A 17311-nucleotide genomic window follows, 5' to 3' on the forward strand; every position below is an offset into this window, starting at 1 on the left:
TCCATGGATGGGCCACTAGTTCTCACACCACCAGACCTGTTCTGAAAAATTTCCTGGAAATTAATCTTGTAAAAACCCCTTCAGTAATTTGTATGTCTCAAGCATATCCCCTTTTCTGTCTATCAACCAGTTTCTGTAACCACAAATCTTCAACCTGTTCCCATAAGTTTCATTCCATAAACCAGCTACCATCTTGATCACTGGCCTCTGGATCCTCCTCATCACTAGGAAATCCTGGCACCCAGATCTGCACACAGTAGTCAAGATGGGTTATTAAGACTCGATAAAGATGAACAATAACCTGATTGTCTCTGCTTCAAGTATTCTTCCATAACCAAGTAATATGATGAACTGCCTTAGACACTTTTGCTATGTGTCCCCTAAACTTTAACTCCCTATCCACTAACACTCCCATGTTTCTGGCATCAATTTCCTGGAGTACATTCCACCAATGGTATATAGAGACAGTATTCTTTTCACGCCAAAATGCATAACCTTACACTTTGCTATATTAAACTGACATCCAGTCTCTTTTTCCAAGTCTGTCACAATCTATCCAAATCATCCCGTAAAATTTGACACCATCTGTATTATCTATTGCTCTACCCAACTTTGCATCATTGGCAAATAACTAAACAGTTCCTCTCAGATCCTTTACTATATCGTTAACGAACAAATTGAACAGTAAGGATCCAAAAACAGAAACCTGCGGTACACCACTAGCCACAGGCCTTCATTTGGACTCTACTCCTGAATAAACTACTTTCTGATATCTCACCATCAACCATCCTCCTATCCATCTCACCAACCCTATATCCATCTCCATGTGCTACAGTTTATTGATTAGAATTCCATGTGGTATCCTGTCAAAGGCATGTGCAAAGTACAACAGTATCACTGTAAACCCATTACCTTTATTTGTCATTACATGTCGCCGTATTAGAAAACGTGATCAAATTACCGAGACATTTCCTACCTTTCACAAAACCATGCTGTCCCCCTATACAATATCCCAATTCCATCTATCTATTCCAGTATTTTGCTCTTGACCAACTTGACTTGATAATTCTTTTGCCACTTCACGTAAAACTTGAGCTGTATACCATCCAATTCCACAGCTATATTTCATTTACCTCTGTTCCTGTATAAGCAATATCACTGCCTGGATGATATACTCTTGCAAACTGTTCACTTAGTAACTCGACTATTTTGATGATTCAGTTACTACCCCCACCATTGGCATTCCTTAAAATCATTCTGCCATATACATTCTTTCTTTTATTTGCTGCATATTGAAAGAACTGTTCAGGATTCTCTTTAGCCTGCATTACTAACTTCCTTTCATAATCTGCTGGTCACCTTTTTCCACAGGAGAAAGGTGACCAGCAGGCAATTGCAAAGGGGATTTAACCCCTCCACAGTTGTTTCTTTTTTTGCAGCTCCAGCTTGATGATAATATTCATCTATTTAACTCTCACTTGATTCACTCTCCTGACTTTAGGTATGCAGCATGCCATTAAACCTCCTCATTACCACTTCCCATGCACTATCAACATCCTTAACTGAAAATTAATTTAAATGAACCTTAACTTAAATCAGACTGAAACTTAACTTAAATGAACTTAAGTTTTGGTCTTAACTGAAAATTCCCCATATTTGGACACCTCCCAGGTCAAGACCATATGATCACTCTCTCCAATTGATAGCAACATGGTCATATTCTCAGATGCAATTACTAGATCAAGCACTCTCAAACCCCTAGTATATTCCATTGCATGCTGTTTCAGGTAATTATCCCTTAGTAACTGCATAAAATCCATTTCTTTCCTCCCATGTGTCCTTTCTTCCTTGCAATCTGTGTTCCTATAGTTGAAATCTCCATTTTGTCATTTTTCCAAATTTTAATAAGTTTGTTCATCATTGATGGTATGCACAACATGCAGGAGTCCCTGACTAAATTGATTAACTGTTGTAACAAATTTCATATGAAAATAAGCAATAAAAAGAAAATTAAAATAAGCAGAAACATTAAAAACATCAACTGTATTCTGAACGGAGAACCTATGGAACAAGTAAAACATTTCAACTATTTAAGAACAATTTTTAAGCGAAGATGGCAAATTGGTGTCTAGGCCATCAGGGGTAAAGATGTGCTGTTAGATAGCTCCTGAAAGATTTATGACTTTTGTTGATTTATTAAGTGTTTTCTTAAATTTAATCATGTATTTTTAGTATATTATTGTAGTTTTTAAGGGTAATTATTGTTTTTTATAACATTTTATACCACAATTTTATAACACAATTGTAGAAATATTAGTTTTTACTACTCTTAAAAATGGCACCGAAAACTTGTCGTAACTAGGCAGTGTCTAAAGCTCAAGTTGTCGCTACTGAGGAGAGCATTTGTCCTGATAAACAAAAGTACTGCTGCAGTGATGATGATAATTTATCTAAGGATAAGTTGATATTAGAAATATCTCGATTAAAAGAAATTATTAGAAAATGGACCAGGAAATTGGAAAAGGTGAAAAAACATTTAACTAAGCTTAGACAGGATAAGAAAAAGGATCAGAACAAGAACAGGCAGGAAAGTAGTGAATTTCGTAATCAAAATATTAATAACAACAAGGGAAGTCAGTTAAAATCTAAGAAAAAAGAGGTGATATGATGTGGTAACAAATTTTTAAAATTTGTGCTTGCCGAGGGAGTTAACATTTCTAGTTTCCCAGGAGCGAATATTAAAAATATGACAAACGTAATTGAAAACCAAAAAAAAAAATGTAAAAGAGATGGTAGTTCTGGTAGGTACTAATAATTAAAGCAGTAACAAATATAGTATGAGCAGTCTGTTGGAAGAAGCGAGAAAGAAATGTGAGAGAGTAAAAATTGTAAGATTACTACCAGATATGACAGTACTCAGTTATGAAGGAAGGCCACGATACCAAATGATTTTACGAGCGGGTTGTGTAGAAGATATGGATGCGAGTTTTGAGTTGTGTGTTTGATGGCAGAAAAGACGTATAAGAAGGATGACCTGCACTTGAATTCATTTGGCATCAGAAGCCTGGAGAAGTTACTCTTGGTATGAGATCTAATGCAGAGTCAGAGAAACAAGATCATCAAGGGAGGAATGGGAAAAATGTCTATGAAAGTTCAGCTGTAGTATGCAAACGTGATAAAGATATGAATGCCTTTGAACATGGTTGTATGTATGTGGCTAAGGGGTGGAAAAATATGCTTTGGGTCTGGAACTTAAGTATGTCTAGGGAGGAAAAAGAAAAAATTCTAGAACAAGACCAAATAGTTTGCATATCTAATTATAAGAATACACAAATGCCAGGAACATTAGAAACAAAGGGGTTGAGTTTGTTACTTTATTGAATACAATGTGGCCTATATTGTTGGCATTAGTGAAACCCGACTATTAGAATCAGATATGGTAAGTGGGATCGAGTGTAATGGGTATACTATTTTTAGGAATGACAGAACAGATTAGGAGAGGAGGAGGAGTGCTACTAATGATATGAGATAAGTCATCTCATATCATTAGTAGCAAGGGTAGAAATACAAGAAAACAACGATGGTAACAATGTCCCATGTAGTGGTAAGTTTGAGTCTATCTGGTATGAAATGGAGGTTAACAGAATGAAATAAATGGTGAGATGTTGCTACAGACCTGGCAGCTCAGTTGCAGTGGTCAAACAAATCCATCGCCAATTTAGACTTATGGGTACCAAATGAATGATCATTATGAGTGACTTTAATTTTTCAAACAGTGATTTGGTAGAAGAGAAATCTCATGATAAGAAAGAAGAGGAATTTATTGAATTGTTGCGAGACAACTTTCTCAAGCAGCATGTGAAAGTAGAAACTCGAGGTCGAAGAGTGTTGGATTTGCTCATAGTGTCAGAAGGTGTCTCCGTCAAGAATATGGTTATTTTACCACTATTTGTGTGACAGTGATCATGCTGTACTTTATCTACTTGTATTGATGCTCCGATTAAAACAGGTTACATGCTGAACTACAAAGCTGGAAATTATGATTAACTTAGGAGAATACTATTTTTGGTCCGACGGTATCAGTTACTGAAAGGGAAATATGTCAGCAATGCATTGGAATCTTTGAGAAAGTGCTTAAATGAGGCAGTATCTGAATGTATCCCTAGTGTTTTAAGAATAAATAAGTTGGGAGTGAAATGGATGTGCAACCTTATTAAGCAAGAGATCAACATGAAGATGATGATGCAAAAAGAATACAAATGTGAGAACAAGAGTGAGAGGAGTTATGAAATATATAAAGGTCAGGCCAGAAAAATAATGACTATTACATGGAAAGCGAAATCGGAGTATGAAAAGAAACTAGTCATGCAAGCTAAAGGCAATCCAAAAGAATTTTATCATTATGCCACAAGCAAAAGAAAGAATGAATGTGGAAGAATAACTTTATTCAATGCAGATGGTACTCATGTGTCGAAAGCTAATGAGATTCTTCTGTTAATGAATGCTCACTATGCTAGGATATATCAACCAAATGTATGTAACATGGTGCACAGTGCTACTGCTACATTGGATGAAGAGTTGGAGGTTCATGAAAATGAGGTTGAGGAGCTGTTTATAACCTGGATAAGATTTTGTCTATAGGAACAGATGGAATAACAGCCCATTTGCTAAGGGAATATTCAGCTGAATTGGCTACGCCTTTCACATGTTTGTATAAAACTTGAGTCTCAGCTCAGTAATGATACCACACGAATGGAGGGAATGTATGATAGTTCCATTGTACAAGGGTGTGCAAAAACTGATGTGTCTAACTACTGACCCATCAGTATCTCTGGTGTGATAGTGAAGATTTTAGTGGAGTTAGAACTCGCATACAGAAATTGGCAGACAAATATGCTATACTCTGCAAGGAACAGCATCAGTTTACTAAAGAAAAGTCATGTTTCAACAATTTGCTCATATTTTATAATGGTGTTACAGCTAAATTGGATAAAGGGAATGGATACATTATGATAATGTTTGATTTTTCTAAGGCATTTGATAGGATACCACACGAAAGGCTGTTGCATAAACTGGAGAATATGGGATTGGAATATGGTTTACGGACATATATCAAAAAGTGGTATATTGGGTGTGAAGCTGCCAGATTTAAGATGACCAATGGTGTACCTCAGGGTTCAGTCCTTGGGCCATTATTGTTCAACGTATACATTAATGACACCAGGCAGGATCTAACATCAGATGTGCAATTCTTTGCCGATGATGCGAAGATAGGTAGGGCAATCAGGGATGCTACTGATATTCAGCAATCAAAATTATTTGAACAGACTGGAAATTTGAGCAAACAATATCGCTGTCAGTTTAATGTTAGCAAGTGTAAAGTTATGCACTTTGGCATGATTAAAGTTCCAGCAACATAGCGGGGTTATGCTATAAGAAACTGAAGAGGCAATGCATCTTGGTATATTATTGGATAGGAATTTAAAGTTCAAAGATCACATAGCAAAAGTTGCAAATACTACTCAGAGGATAATTGCGATGTTGAAGCAAACCTTGACATGTAAGGATAAGTCATTTTGCCTCTTTATAAGGCTTTGATAAGACTGCACCTGGATTGTGCGCAGAATTGGCCTCCTGGATTCCAAGGGGATAAAGAAGCAGTGGATAGGGTGCAAAATCAGAGTTACAAAGATTATATCCAGATTATGGCATTTAGATTATGAGGACAAATTGCGAGTGTGGATTGCAGACTCCGGTTAACAGGAGAAAGAGGGATGATATGATAGAGGTCTATAAACTTTGGAAGGGATGTTATAGGATATCAAATGATGAAATTTTTCATTATATGGTAGGTCAGGAGAGAACATGGGAGCATCCATGGAAGTTAAGTTTGTTCACAGTCAAGAAAAGTGTAAAAGCTAGGTTTTTCTCCCAGAGAGCAATGAGTGGAATAATTTGTCCTTAGGGGTAGTGAGTTCATCAAGTGTTAATGACTTTAAGGGAAGGTATGATAGCTGATTTGAGTAATTTATAGCCTCCATCAATGAGTCCTTGACTCCCTGGAGTTCTCAGATAATAATAATTATAATAAATATGGAAGTAGAAATTAAAATTACCAAAGCTGGCATGGTAGGAAATCAACTAAATAAATTTGTATGCAACAAGAGTGAAATTAGTCAAAATACTAAATTACTAGCGGTATACAAGAAAGCGTTCAAACCAGTTTTAACCTATGAATCTCAGAGATGGGTTAGAAATAAAACATTTGATCAGAGACTGGAGAACACAGATATGCGAGTTCTGAGAAATATTTGAGGAATAGACAGATGACACCAATGACAGAGTATCCTTTTAAAAAAATGAGGATATTAATAAAGAACTTAACATTGTTAGCATTCAGGAATGTGTTAGCAGAACTAGTCTTAGGTAGTATGATAACTTAAATAGAATGGGAGAGGAAAGATTGGCAAAACAAGTGTTCTTTTTCAAGGCAAAAAAGACCCAGATGCAAACAACAATCTAGATGGATTGACACGGTAAAAAGTGCCTCAGAAAACAGAAATATAAGATTTGATAATACTTGAGTCTTTTATCAGATTAATTTAGAGGAAAATTGTCAATAGGAAGTTAATAATGATGTAACTTTTTTCATGCAGTACTATAACAATATCCTGTATACCCCCCCCCCTCCTGCCCAGAGAGGGTACATGTGAGGAATTTGATAATAATGATGAGGTTATAGATACTATCATATCCCGTACCCTCAAGGGCTGTACAGGATATGATAGTACTACATGAAAAATTTACATCATTACTAACGTCCTATCTACAATTTTCCTCCAAATCAGTCTGTTACTTGTGAAAACTCCAACATTATCAGATCTAATATTTCTATCGTCTAAAGTACTTTGTACCGTATCAATCCACCTATATCATGGTCTTCCTCTGGGTTATTTTCCTGCCAAACTAGCAGAGAACACATGCTTTGCTAATCTTTCCTCGCCCATTCTGTTGAAGTGACCATACCACCTGAGATTAGCTCTGCTAATGGATGCTGACAATGTCTAGTTCTTTCCTAATATCCTCGTTTTTAATATGATATTGCCATTGATGCCATCTGTTCACGCCTCTAATCTTTCTCAGAAATCTCATATCTGCGGTCTCCAGTCTTTGGTCAAGTGTTTTACTTCTGACCCAACTCTCAGATCCATAAGTTAAAACTGGTTTCAACACTGTCTTGTATACAGCTAATTTAGTGTTCCGACTAATTTCTCTCTTATTCCATATGAATTTATTCAATTGACTTCCTACCACACCAGCTTTGTTGATTCTGTTGTCTATTTCCATATTTAATTTACCATCTTCACTAAAATTCGTGCCTAAGTAGCTGAAATGTTTTACTTGTTCCACAGGTTCTCCATTCACAACACAGTTGACATTTTCAATGATTCTACCTATTTTCATTGTCTTTGTCTTTTTATTGCTGACTTTCATACCATATCTATTACAACAGTTATTGAATTTATTCAGAGAATCTTGCAAACTTGTAGCGGATTTATTTAGAAGTATAATATCGTCTGCATAAAGCAAAGATCTGACATTAACATCTCCAATTTTGATATCATGTTTAATACCACTTTCCTTCATAATGTGATCCATATAGATAATGAATAACAGATGGGATAATGTACTTCCTTGTCTCACACCAGATTTAACATTAAACCATCTTACTGTACTTCCTTCAATTCTAACTGCTGACTTGCAACTAAAATAAAGACTAAGTATTGCTTCACATAATCCTCCATTGACACCATATACCTGTAGCGTATTGAATAGCTTCTCTCTTGGTACCTTGTCATATGCCTTTTCCAGATTGACAAAACTTAAATACAGATCTTTGTTATATTCCCATGCTTTCTCAACTATTTGTTTTAAAGTGAAGATCTGATTCTGACAGCCTCTATTTGTCCTGAATCCAGCTTGTTCTTCAACAAGCTTTTCTTCCATAATCCTTCTCAACCGTTTCTCAAGTATACTGGCATAAATCTTGCCAGGAACATTCAGTAGAGAAATACCTCTGTAATTCTCACATTCAGTTTTATTTCCCTTTTTTATATATGGGTACTATGAGAGCTCTATTCCAATCATCGGGAATTCATCCCTCTGTCCACACCTTCTGAACTATGCAGTGCAGCCACTGTAAGACTTTTTATACCACCATACTTAAACTGGTTGAATATTATCTACTCCTGCTGCCTTTCCACATTTCAAGCCTTTGATGGCTTTCTCTACTTCAAGTATGGATATGTAATCCTGACTGTATGCCTGTTGAGTGTTTTTTTACTATTGTGCTATCACTGCTTGTTTCATTTAGCAATTTTTTTGAAGTAATTACTCCATACTTCAAGGATATCATTATCTCCTGTTTTCATGTTACCTTTATCATGTCCTTTTACAGCACTATTTCCTCCATTTCTAAGCTTCAACAACCTCCAGAATATCTTACCACCTTCTTGATATTTATTTTCTATGTTCTTGCCAAAGTCCTCCCATGACTTTTGTTTAGCTAGTTTTACACAGTGTTTAGCTTTCTTACATTTGTCTCTGTATTCTCTAAGAGCACAAGCTGACTCATTTGCTAGGAACCTTCCTCTGATATGCTTTCTTCTTTTCCTTCACTGCCTCTTTAACTTCCTCTGTCCACCATGGAGTTCTGATTTTTCTATTCTTGCAGACAACCACACCACATGCCTCTCAGGCTGAATCAATCAGGGTTTTCTTCAAGGCTTGCAACTGAATCTCCAAGATTTCATTCCTGTTCTCAAACTCTTTCATTTTTCCTTCAATAATCTTTGTGTATTTTAGTTCACTAGTTCTGAGATGTGAACTTCTACAGTTCATATCTCAGAGCTGCTCAACTTTTATTCGCTTTAAAACTTTCTTGCATATTATTCTTTTCAATATGAAATTGAATTTTAACCTACTCAAGACTAAATAGTGATCATTTATAATTTCAAATCCTCTGTACACTCTGGTGTCCTGCACCAGGGAGAAAACATCACTATCAACAATAACATAGTCAATGAGACTTTTCTTATTCCTTTGCCTCTTCTCTCCATGTGAATTTGTTCACATTTTTATGTTGGAACATAGTGTTAGTAATAACTAGTCCATGTCCTGAGCAGAAATCCAATAGGTATTTGCCATTATTATTAGCTTTGCTCTTTACTCCAAATTTTCCCAATATATTTTTGTATGCCTCATAATCATTTCCTACTCTGCTATTTAGATCCCCAACAAGGATCAACTTTTCCTTTTTCATTGTGTCAATTGCTTTCTCTAATGCATCCAAAAATTCCTCTACTTCTACCTTAGCAGAACCATAGGCACAAATAAGTCTAATTGTCCAATTCCCGATTCTGATATTTGCTCGCATCACTCTACTTGAGACTGTCTGCCATTCAAGAAGATTTGCCTCGTATTTTGTGTTGAATACTCTGGCTACTCCTTCTTTTCCTCGATTGTCATTGCCTGAATATAACATTTTGTATTTACTGCTCAGAAAGATCTCACCAGTTTTTGTCTTTTTTGTTTCAGTCACCCCTATTATGTCGATCTGGTACTTATCTAATTCTTCAGCTAGCTCCATTTCTTTGCCATTCAGGCTTCTTATGTTTATAGTACCGATCTTTAACTCTGGTGATATTGAGTTGGCGTGTGCTTTCAGATTTGTTCCAGTAGCTGACTTTTCGCTGTTCACCATGGTTCCCTGGCGAAAACAATGGGGGTCTTGTTTAACCAGGCGATGCCCCAGCCGGCATGAAATTTTGTCATGTTGTACTATCATTTTGTATTTTGGTTTAAGCCAATAAGAATACAATTTGGTCAGCTAAATTCCAAAATTGCCAGCCCATCCTCGTTCGTTCAGTATCCAGGTAGATACTCAAAAGGGTGCACCATAAGAAGGTGAGGATTGGACAATAGGTCAGAAGCCCTGTCGGTTCTCTGCATTCCTTTAGAGGCTATGTGGAGGTCTCCTCTCGGTGAATAAATTTAAGGTTCGATAATTTGCTCACTAAATGAGACTACTTACTCTATGGAGGTTTATTGTAATAAAGTTATATATAAAATTATATTATTATTATTACAGATACTTTCAACTAGTTCAAGGATTCATTACAAGAGATCGCTCTACTCCACTACATGCATCTCACGGTCTCTCCTACCACTTAATCTTCCAACTACATACAATGCCATCTATTACTGCCCACCACAACCACCACCAATAGTTTTTTTTGTTATTGTTGTAAACTGAGTGTTCTGATTGCTTATTTGTGTACGTGACATGCAAAACTCAAGTTTCCAATAGAAAAATCCTGCTGCACCCTATATGAGATTGTCTAACTCATGATTAATTGAAAAAGCCCATGTAAAGATTCCTTTCATCACGATGATAATCACACTCCGATCTTTCCAATCGAAGGGTGCGATGTCGTGTTGTTCTTCCAATTGTGCTATTGAGAAATTATATATAATAAAGAAGAATAAAGCAGAATAATAACATCCTGCTTTGCACTTCTGCATGTTATCTCTCTACACAGATAGCACAATATGCCTGGTGATTAAACCACAGTCACTTCAAATGGAAATTCTGATGTATTGTATGATATTATAAATCGATAAAATATCCATTCCTCCTATGCTGTTTAATGTAATTATTAATGAATAATTCAACATTCTACTTCTTTGATTTCTAAGATTCTAATCAATATTTGCGAAATCAATCATGATATGTTTAACTTCTTATTCCTCAAAATTTTTCATGTCTACTTTCTGTAAATGCAATTTTATTGATCTACTGATTTACTCTATTATTGTCAATGTCGTTCTAGCATAGCAAATTTAAGGATAAAATCTATTTGTCTTACAAACTGTTTCTCTTATTTATTCCATTTCCAAAATTACAACATAAACAATTATATAATAACACAAAATGATATTAATGGTATCATGAAAAACATGGTTATATCAACATCATTATGGAACCAAAATGCTATAGTATTTTAATTATTAGTTTTATTCTATCATATTATGCAGCAAAATTCATAAAAGCTATATGTAGCTCACTGTAAATTTACATCCAACTTCCATCATCTTGCATTCCCTGCTGATTTCTTCACACATATCATAATGGAAATCCATCTGTTTAAGAGAATTTTTGATGCATTTAAAAACATTTGTCAAAATCATGTACAAATATCATTTATGCAACTTAATATTAATTACACTATCAATGTTCATTAGTGATTGCCAATTGCTATAATAATTAAGAGTAATTTATCATAAAATGAAAGTACATTAATAAGAACACTGACGTGAGGAATTTATAATTATAATCAAACAGATAATAAATAATAAATTACATGATAACCACAGTAATTAACTTTAACGAAATAAAAGATTAGATTAGATTAATAATCAAAACAGAATCATTTCTTACATCCTTCTGCATAATGCCTTTCTTCTCACAGTGCACACATGAAACCTTTCTAAGCGGACACTGTCCTTCATGTTTCTGACAATATACAGACAAAATAAAATCATTTAATATGGAATAACTAAATATAATGCATTATACATTTAAAAGTTTTTACAAAATTATTTTCAAACATTGAACTACAAATTTTCAGCAAGTACAAATAATACATGAGAAAATAAGAAAATAAAATGAACAGTTTGGTACTCTAATAACAGCAAGCCAGTTCCGTTTGCTGAGTTCTCAGTTATCTGCTCTCCAACAGACTGCAGGTTCAAATACTGCCATGGGCACAAATGTTTTACAATTGTCTTTAGGTGGGAGATGAATTTCATCATAGGTGTGAGACCACTAACCTTATAATAGGCTTGAAGTGGCTTGAAAAAATTCCATGTTTGGTCTCTAGAGCAGAGTTTCTGGATTATGTAAAAAAGATAATAATATATACATAAAATTAATAAAGATAGAAGAAACATTCCTAGCCTACTGATGGAACCTGAAGTAGACAGATATAACCTTCTATCGATGTAAGTCATATTAAAAATAAATAAATATATTTAAATGTGAAATGTTTAGCAAGATGATTCAATGACTACTGTGATCACCTGTGATATGCTTCATTTGTGAACCAAGACAAGGTTATTCATATTAATTTTTGTAATGATAAGTACAATCTCATGCTAGGACAAAATAAAGAATGAATTATGAAGTCTGCTAATGTTTCACTACATAAAAGCCAGCAACCTCGATGCACAAAGTTATCTGAAACCTGAAACACTTCAACCAAAAGTATGCAATAAAAACTATTCAACAAAACTAAAACACACACACACACCACCTCAATCAGAAAATATGAACACAATAGGATACAACATCCAAATCAGAAAAGATAAACACAAATGCCACATTAAATACCTCCACTATGGTAAAACAGGCCTATCAGACCATGTACTCCAAACATGCCACAGAATTGACTAGAAAGGCACCAAGTCCCTACTCTACAACAAAACTTGATTTGAAAGAAAATTCAAAGAGGCTTGTGAAATGCTGAAACATCATCCAAACAAAAATGACGGATTAACTATTCCAAGAATGTGGAGGATCCATCTTCAAACCATATAGCAGCCAGGACAACCCCAAACAGAAGAAAATCTTAATACAAGAGGACTTTAGAAATTGTTTAACTTAGTTCCGTTTTTTTCTTTTCTTTTTCCCTGCCCACCACAGGTCAGGCTGGGGTAAATGATTAACAAACATTTAGATTCATCTTACTTTTGTATAGTGGTGCATCATGTAACTTGTATCCTGTACATGAGTATGTTTTCCTGATGATGATGACCTCAATAAGGAGGTTAAAATGTCAAATGTCACTTCCTTAATGTTCATCATTATCAAATTCCTGATATATACCCTCAAAGGATGTACAGGATATGATAGTACTACATGAAAAATTTACACCATTACTAACTTCTCATCTACAATTTAACTCCAAATCAGTCTGTTACCTGTCAAGACTCGAATATTATTAGGTCTTATATTTCTGTCTTCTAAGGCACTTTTTACTGTATCAATCCACCTATATCTTGGTCTTCCTCTGGGTTTTTTCCTGCCAACCTAGCAGAGAACACTTCTTTTGCTAATCTTTCCTCGCCCATTCTGTTTAAGTGACCATACCACCTGAGATTAGATCTGTTAACACATTCCTGGATGCTGACAATGTCAAGTTCTTTTCTAATATATTTTTAATATGATATTGCCATTGATGCCATCTGTTCATGCCCCTAATCTTTCTCAGGACTCTCATATCTGCGGTCTCTAGTCTTTCGTCAAGTGTTTTTTTTTACTTCTAACCCAGCTCTCAGATCATAAGTTAAAATTGAATCAAACAGAATCATTTCTTACATTCTTCCACAAAATGCCTTTCTTCTCACACAGTGCACACATGAAAACTCTCTAAGTCTTTGGTCAAGTGTTTTTTTACTTCTACAGCTCTCAGATCCATAAGTTAAAATAGGTTTGTCTTGTACACAGCTAATTTAGTGTTTTGGCTAATTTCTCTCTTATTCCAAATAAATTTATTCATTTGACTTCCTAAAATACCAGTTTTGTTGATTCTGTTGTCTATTTCCATATTTAATGACTATCTTCACTAAAAATCGTGCCTATGTAGCTGAAATGTTTTATTGTTCTATACGTTCTCCATTCACAATGCAGCTGATATTTTCAATGTTTCTGCCTATTTTCATTGTCATTGTCTTTTTAATGTTGACCTTCATACCATATCTATTACAAAGTTATTCAATTTAGTCAGGGAACCTTGCAGATTTATTTAGAAGTACAACATCATCCGCATAAAGCAAAGAGCTGAGATTAACACATCCGATTTTGATATCAGGTTTAATACCAGTTTCCTTTATAATATGATCCACATAGATAATGAATAACAGAGAGGATAATCTACAACCTTGTGTGATGGCAGATTTAACATTAAGCCACCTTCCAGTACTTCCTTCAATTCAAACTGCTGACTTAAACTCAAATAAAAACAAAGCATTGCTTGATATAATGCCCCATTAACACCCATATAACTGTAGCGTTTTGAATAGCTTCTCTCTTGGCACCTTGTCATATGCCTTTTCCAGATCTACAAAACTTAAATACAGATCTTTATATTCCCATGATTTCAAAACTATCTGTTGGAAAGTGAAATTCTGATCCTGGAAGCCTCTATTTGTCCAAAATCCAGCTTGTTCTTTGCAAAACTTCTCGTCCACAATCCTTCTCAACTGTTTCTCAAGTATACTTGCATATATCTTACTAGGAACATTCAGTAATGAAATACCTCTTTAATTCTCACATCCAGTTTTATTTCCCTTTTTATATACGAGTACTAAGAGAGCTCTACTCCAATCATCTGGAATTCGTCCCTCGTTCAAAGCCTTCTGAACTACAGTGCAGCCACTGTAAGACTTTTATACCTCCATACTTGAGCATTTCTGGTCAAATATCATCTAATCCTGCTGCCTTTCCACATTTCAGGCTTTTTATGGCTTTCTCTACTTCAAGTATGGATTGTATGCCTGACTGCATGCCTAGTCAGTGTTTTTTACCACTGTGCTTGTTTCATTTAGCAATTTTTCGAAGTAATTACTCCATGCTTCAAGGATATCTTTTTCTTCTGTTTTCATGTCACATTTATCATCTCTAATTCCTTTTATCGCACTCTTTCCTCCATTTCTGAGCTTCTCCAAAAACCTCCAGAATATCTTGCCATCTTCTTAATATTTATTTTCTATGCTCTTGTTGTTGTCTATGTTGTTGCCAAAGTACACCCATGACTTTTGTTTAGCCAGTTTTACACAGTGTTTTGCTTTCTTACATTTGTCTCTGTATTCTCTAAGAGCAAAAGCTGACTTATTTACCAGGAACTTTTGATATGCTTTCTTTTTTTCTTCACTGCTTCTTTAACTTCCTGTGTCCACCATGGAGTTCTGTTTTTTCTATCCTTGCTCACAACCTCGCCACATGCCTCTCTAGCTGAATCAATCAGTGTTTTCTTCAGGGCACGTCACTGAATCTCCAAGGTTTGGTTCCTATTCTAAAACTTTTTCATTTTTTCTTGAATAATATTTGTATATTTTAGTCTACAGTTCACATCTGACAGCTGCTCAACTCTTATTCATTTTAAAACTTTCTTGCATGGTTTTCTTTTCAATATGAAATTCAATTTTAACCTGCTCAAGAGTAATTGGTGATCACTTCCAATTTCAAATCCTCTACACTCTTGCATCCTGCACCAGCGAGAAAACATCATTATCAACAATAACATAGTCAATGAGACTTTTCTTATTCCTTGCCTCTTCTCTCCATGTGAATTTGTGCAATTTTTTTAAGTTGGAACATGGTGTTAGTAATAACCAGTCCATGTCCTGAGCAGAAATCCAACAGGTATTTGCCATTATTATTAGCTTTGTATTATATCAAGCAATATTAGCTTTGCATTTGGGTGCTTAAGGGTCAAAGCTGTATAACTGAGAGAAGACCTATACATAGCCTTTAAAGGAATGTGGAGAACCAACCAGGGCTTCTGACCTAATGTCCAATCCTCACCTTTTCGTGGTGCACCCTGTTAGGTATCTACCTGGATACTGAACGAACGAGGAATGGCTGGCAATTTGAAATTTAGCTGACCAAATTATATTCTTACTGGCTTAAACCAATATACAAAATGATGGTACAACATGACAAAATTTCATGCTGGATGGGGTGTCGCCTGGTTAAACAAGGCCCCCTGTTGTTTTCGACAAGGAACCAGGGTGAACAGCGAAAAGTCAGCTACTGGAACAAATCTGAAAGCACATCGCAACTCAACATCACCAGAGTTAAAGATCGGTACTATCAACATAAGAAGCCTGAATGGCAAAGAAATGGAGCTAGCTGAGGAATTAGATAAGTACCAGATCGACATAATAGGAGTGGCTGAAACAAAAAAGACAAAAACTAGTGAGATCTTTCTGAGCAATAAATACAAAATATTATATTCAGGAAATGACAATCAAGGAATAGAAGGAGCAGCCACAGTATTCAACACTAAACACGAGGCTAATCTTGAATAGCAGGCAATTTCAAGTAGAGTGATGTGGGCAAATATTGGAATGGGGAACTGGAAAATGAGAATTATTTGTGCCTACGGTCCCACAGAAGGTTCTATTAAGGTAGAAGTGGAGGAATTTTTTGAGGCTTTAGAGTAAGCAACTGACACAATGAAAAAGGAAAAGTTGGTCCTTGCTGGGGATCAAAATACTAGAGTAGAAAATGATTGTCAGACATAGAAAAATATTTTGGGAAAATTTTGAGAAAGAGCAAAGCTAATAATAATGGCAAATATGTTGGATTTCTGCTCAGGAGATGGACTGGTTATTACTAACACCATGTTCCAACATAAAAATGTGCACAAATTCACTTGGAGAGAAGAGGCAAGGAATAAGAAAAGTCTCATTGACTATCATTATTGATGTGATGTTTTCTCTCTGGTGCAGGGCACTAGGGTGTATACAGAGGATTTGAAATTGGAAGTGATCACCATTTAGTCTTAAGCAGGATAAAATTGAATTTCATATTGAAAAGAAAAACATGCAAGAAAGTTTTAAAATGAATAAGAGTTGAGCAGCTGTCAGATGTGAATTGTAGACTAAAATATACAAACATTATTCAAGAAAAAATGAAAGAGTTTGTGAACAGGAATCAAACCTTGAAGATTCAATGGCAAACTCTGAAGAAAACATCAACTGATTCTGCTAGAGAGGCATGCTGTGAGGTTGTCTGCAAGGATAGAAAAAACAGAACTCCCTGATGGACAAGAAGTTAAAGAGGCAGTGAAGGAAAAGAAGAAAGCATATCAAAAGTTCCTGTCAAATAAGTTAGTTTGTGATCTTAGAGAATACAGAGACAAATGTAAGAAAGCTAAACACTGTGTAAAACTAGCTAAAAGTCATTTGAAGACTTTAGTAAGAACGTAGAAAATGAATATCAAGAAGGTGGCAAGATTGGTTGTCTGGAGGTTGTTGAAGCAGCTCAGAAATGGAGGAAAGAGTGCTGTAAAAGGAATTAGAGATGATAAAGGTGATATGAAAACTGCAGAAAAAGATATCCTTGAAGTATGGAGTAATTTCTTCGAAAAATTGCTAAATGAAACTAGCAGTGATGACAGCACAGCGATAAAAAACACTAATTAAGCATGCAATCAGGAATATAATCAGGAAATAGAAAAAGACA

The 17311-nt window shown here is 35.3% G+C and overlaps 1 protein-coding gene across 2 annotated transcripts in view; it reads right to left on the reverse strand.

The window, feature by feature from the left end:
- Positions 1-17311, reverse strand: part of LOC150106127 (TNF receptor-associated factor family protein DDB_G0285149-like) — a 246739-nt gene that overhangs the window by 145483 nt on the left and 83945 nt on the right. For both annotated transcript variants that reach the window (XM_090393876.1, XM_090393875.1), the window contains exons 5-6: positions 11501-11575; positions 11128-11202 (exon numbers count right to left, since the gene is read on the reverse strand). In XM_090393876.1, coding sequence (XP_090250002.1) covers positions 11128-11202; positions 11501-11575 — 150 coding nt within the window. The remainder of the gene's footprint in view (positions 1-11127; positions 11203-11500; positions 11576-17311) is intronic.

This window comes from Typopeltis vanoorti, chromosome 6 (assembly GCF_054136105.1).
Source record: "Typopeltis vanoorti isolate ZY-2024b chromosome 6, IOZ_Tvanoo_1.0, whole genome shotgun sequence".
NCBI lineage: Eukaryota > Metazoa > Arthropoda > Arachnida > Uropygi > Thelyphonidae > Typopeltis > Typopeltis vanoorti.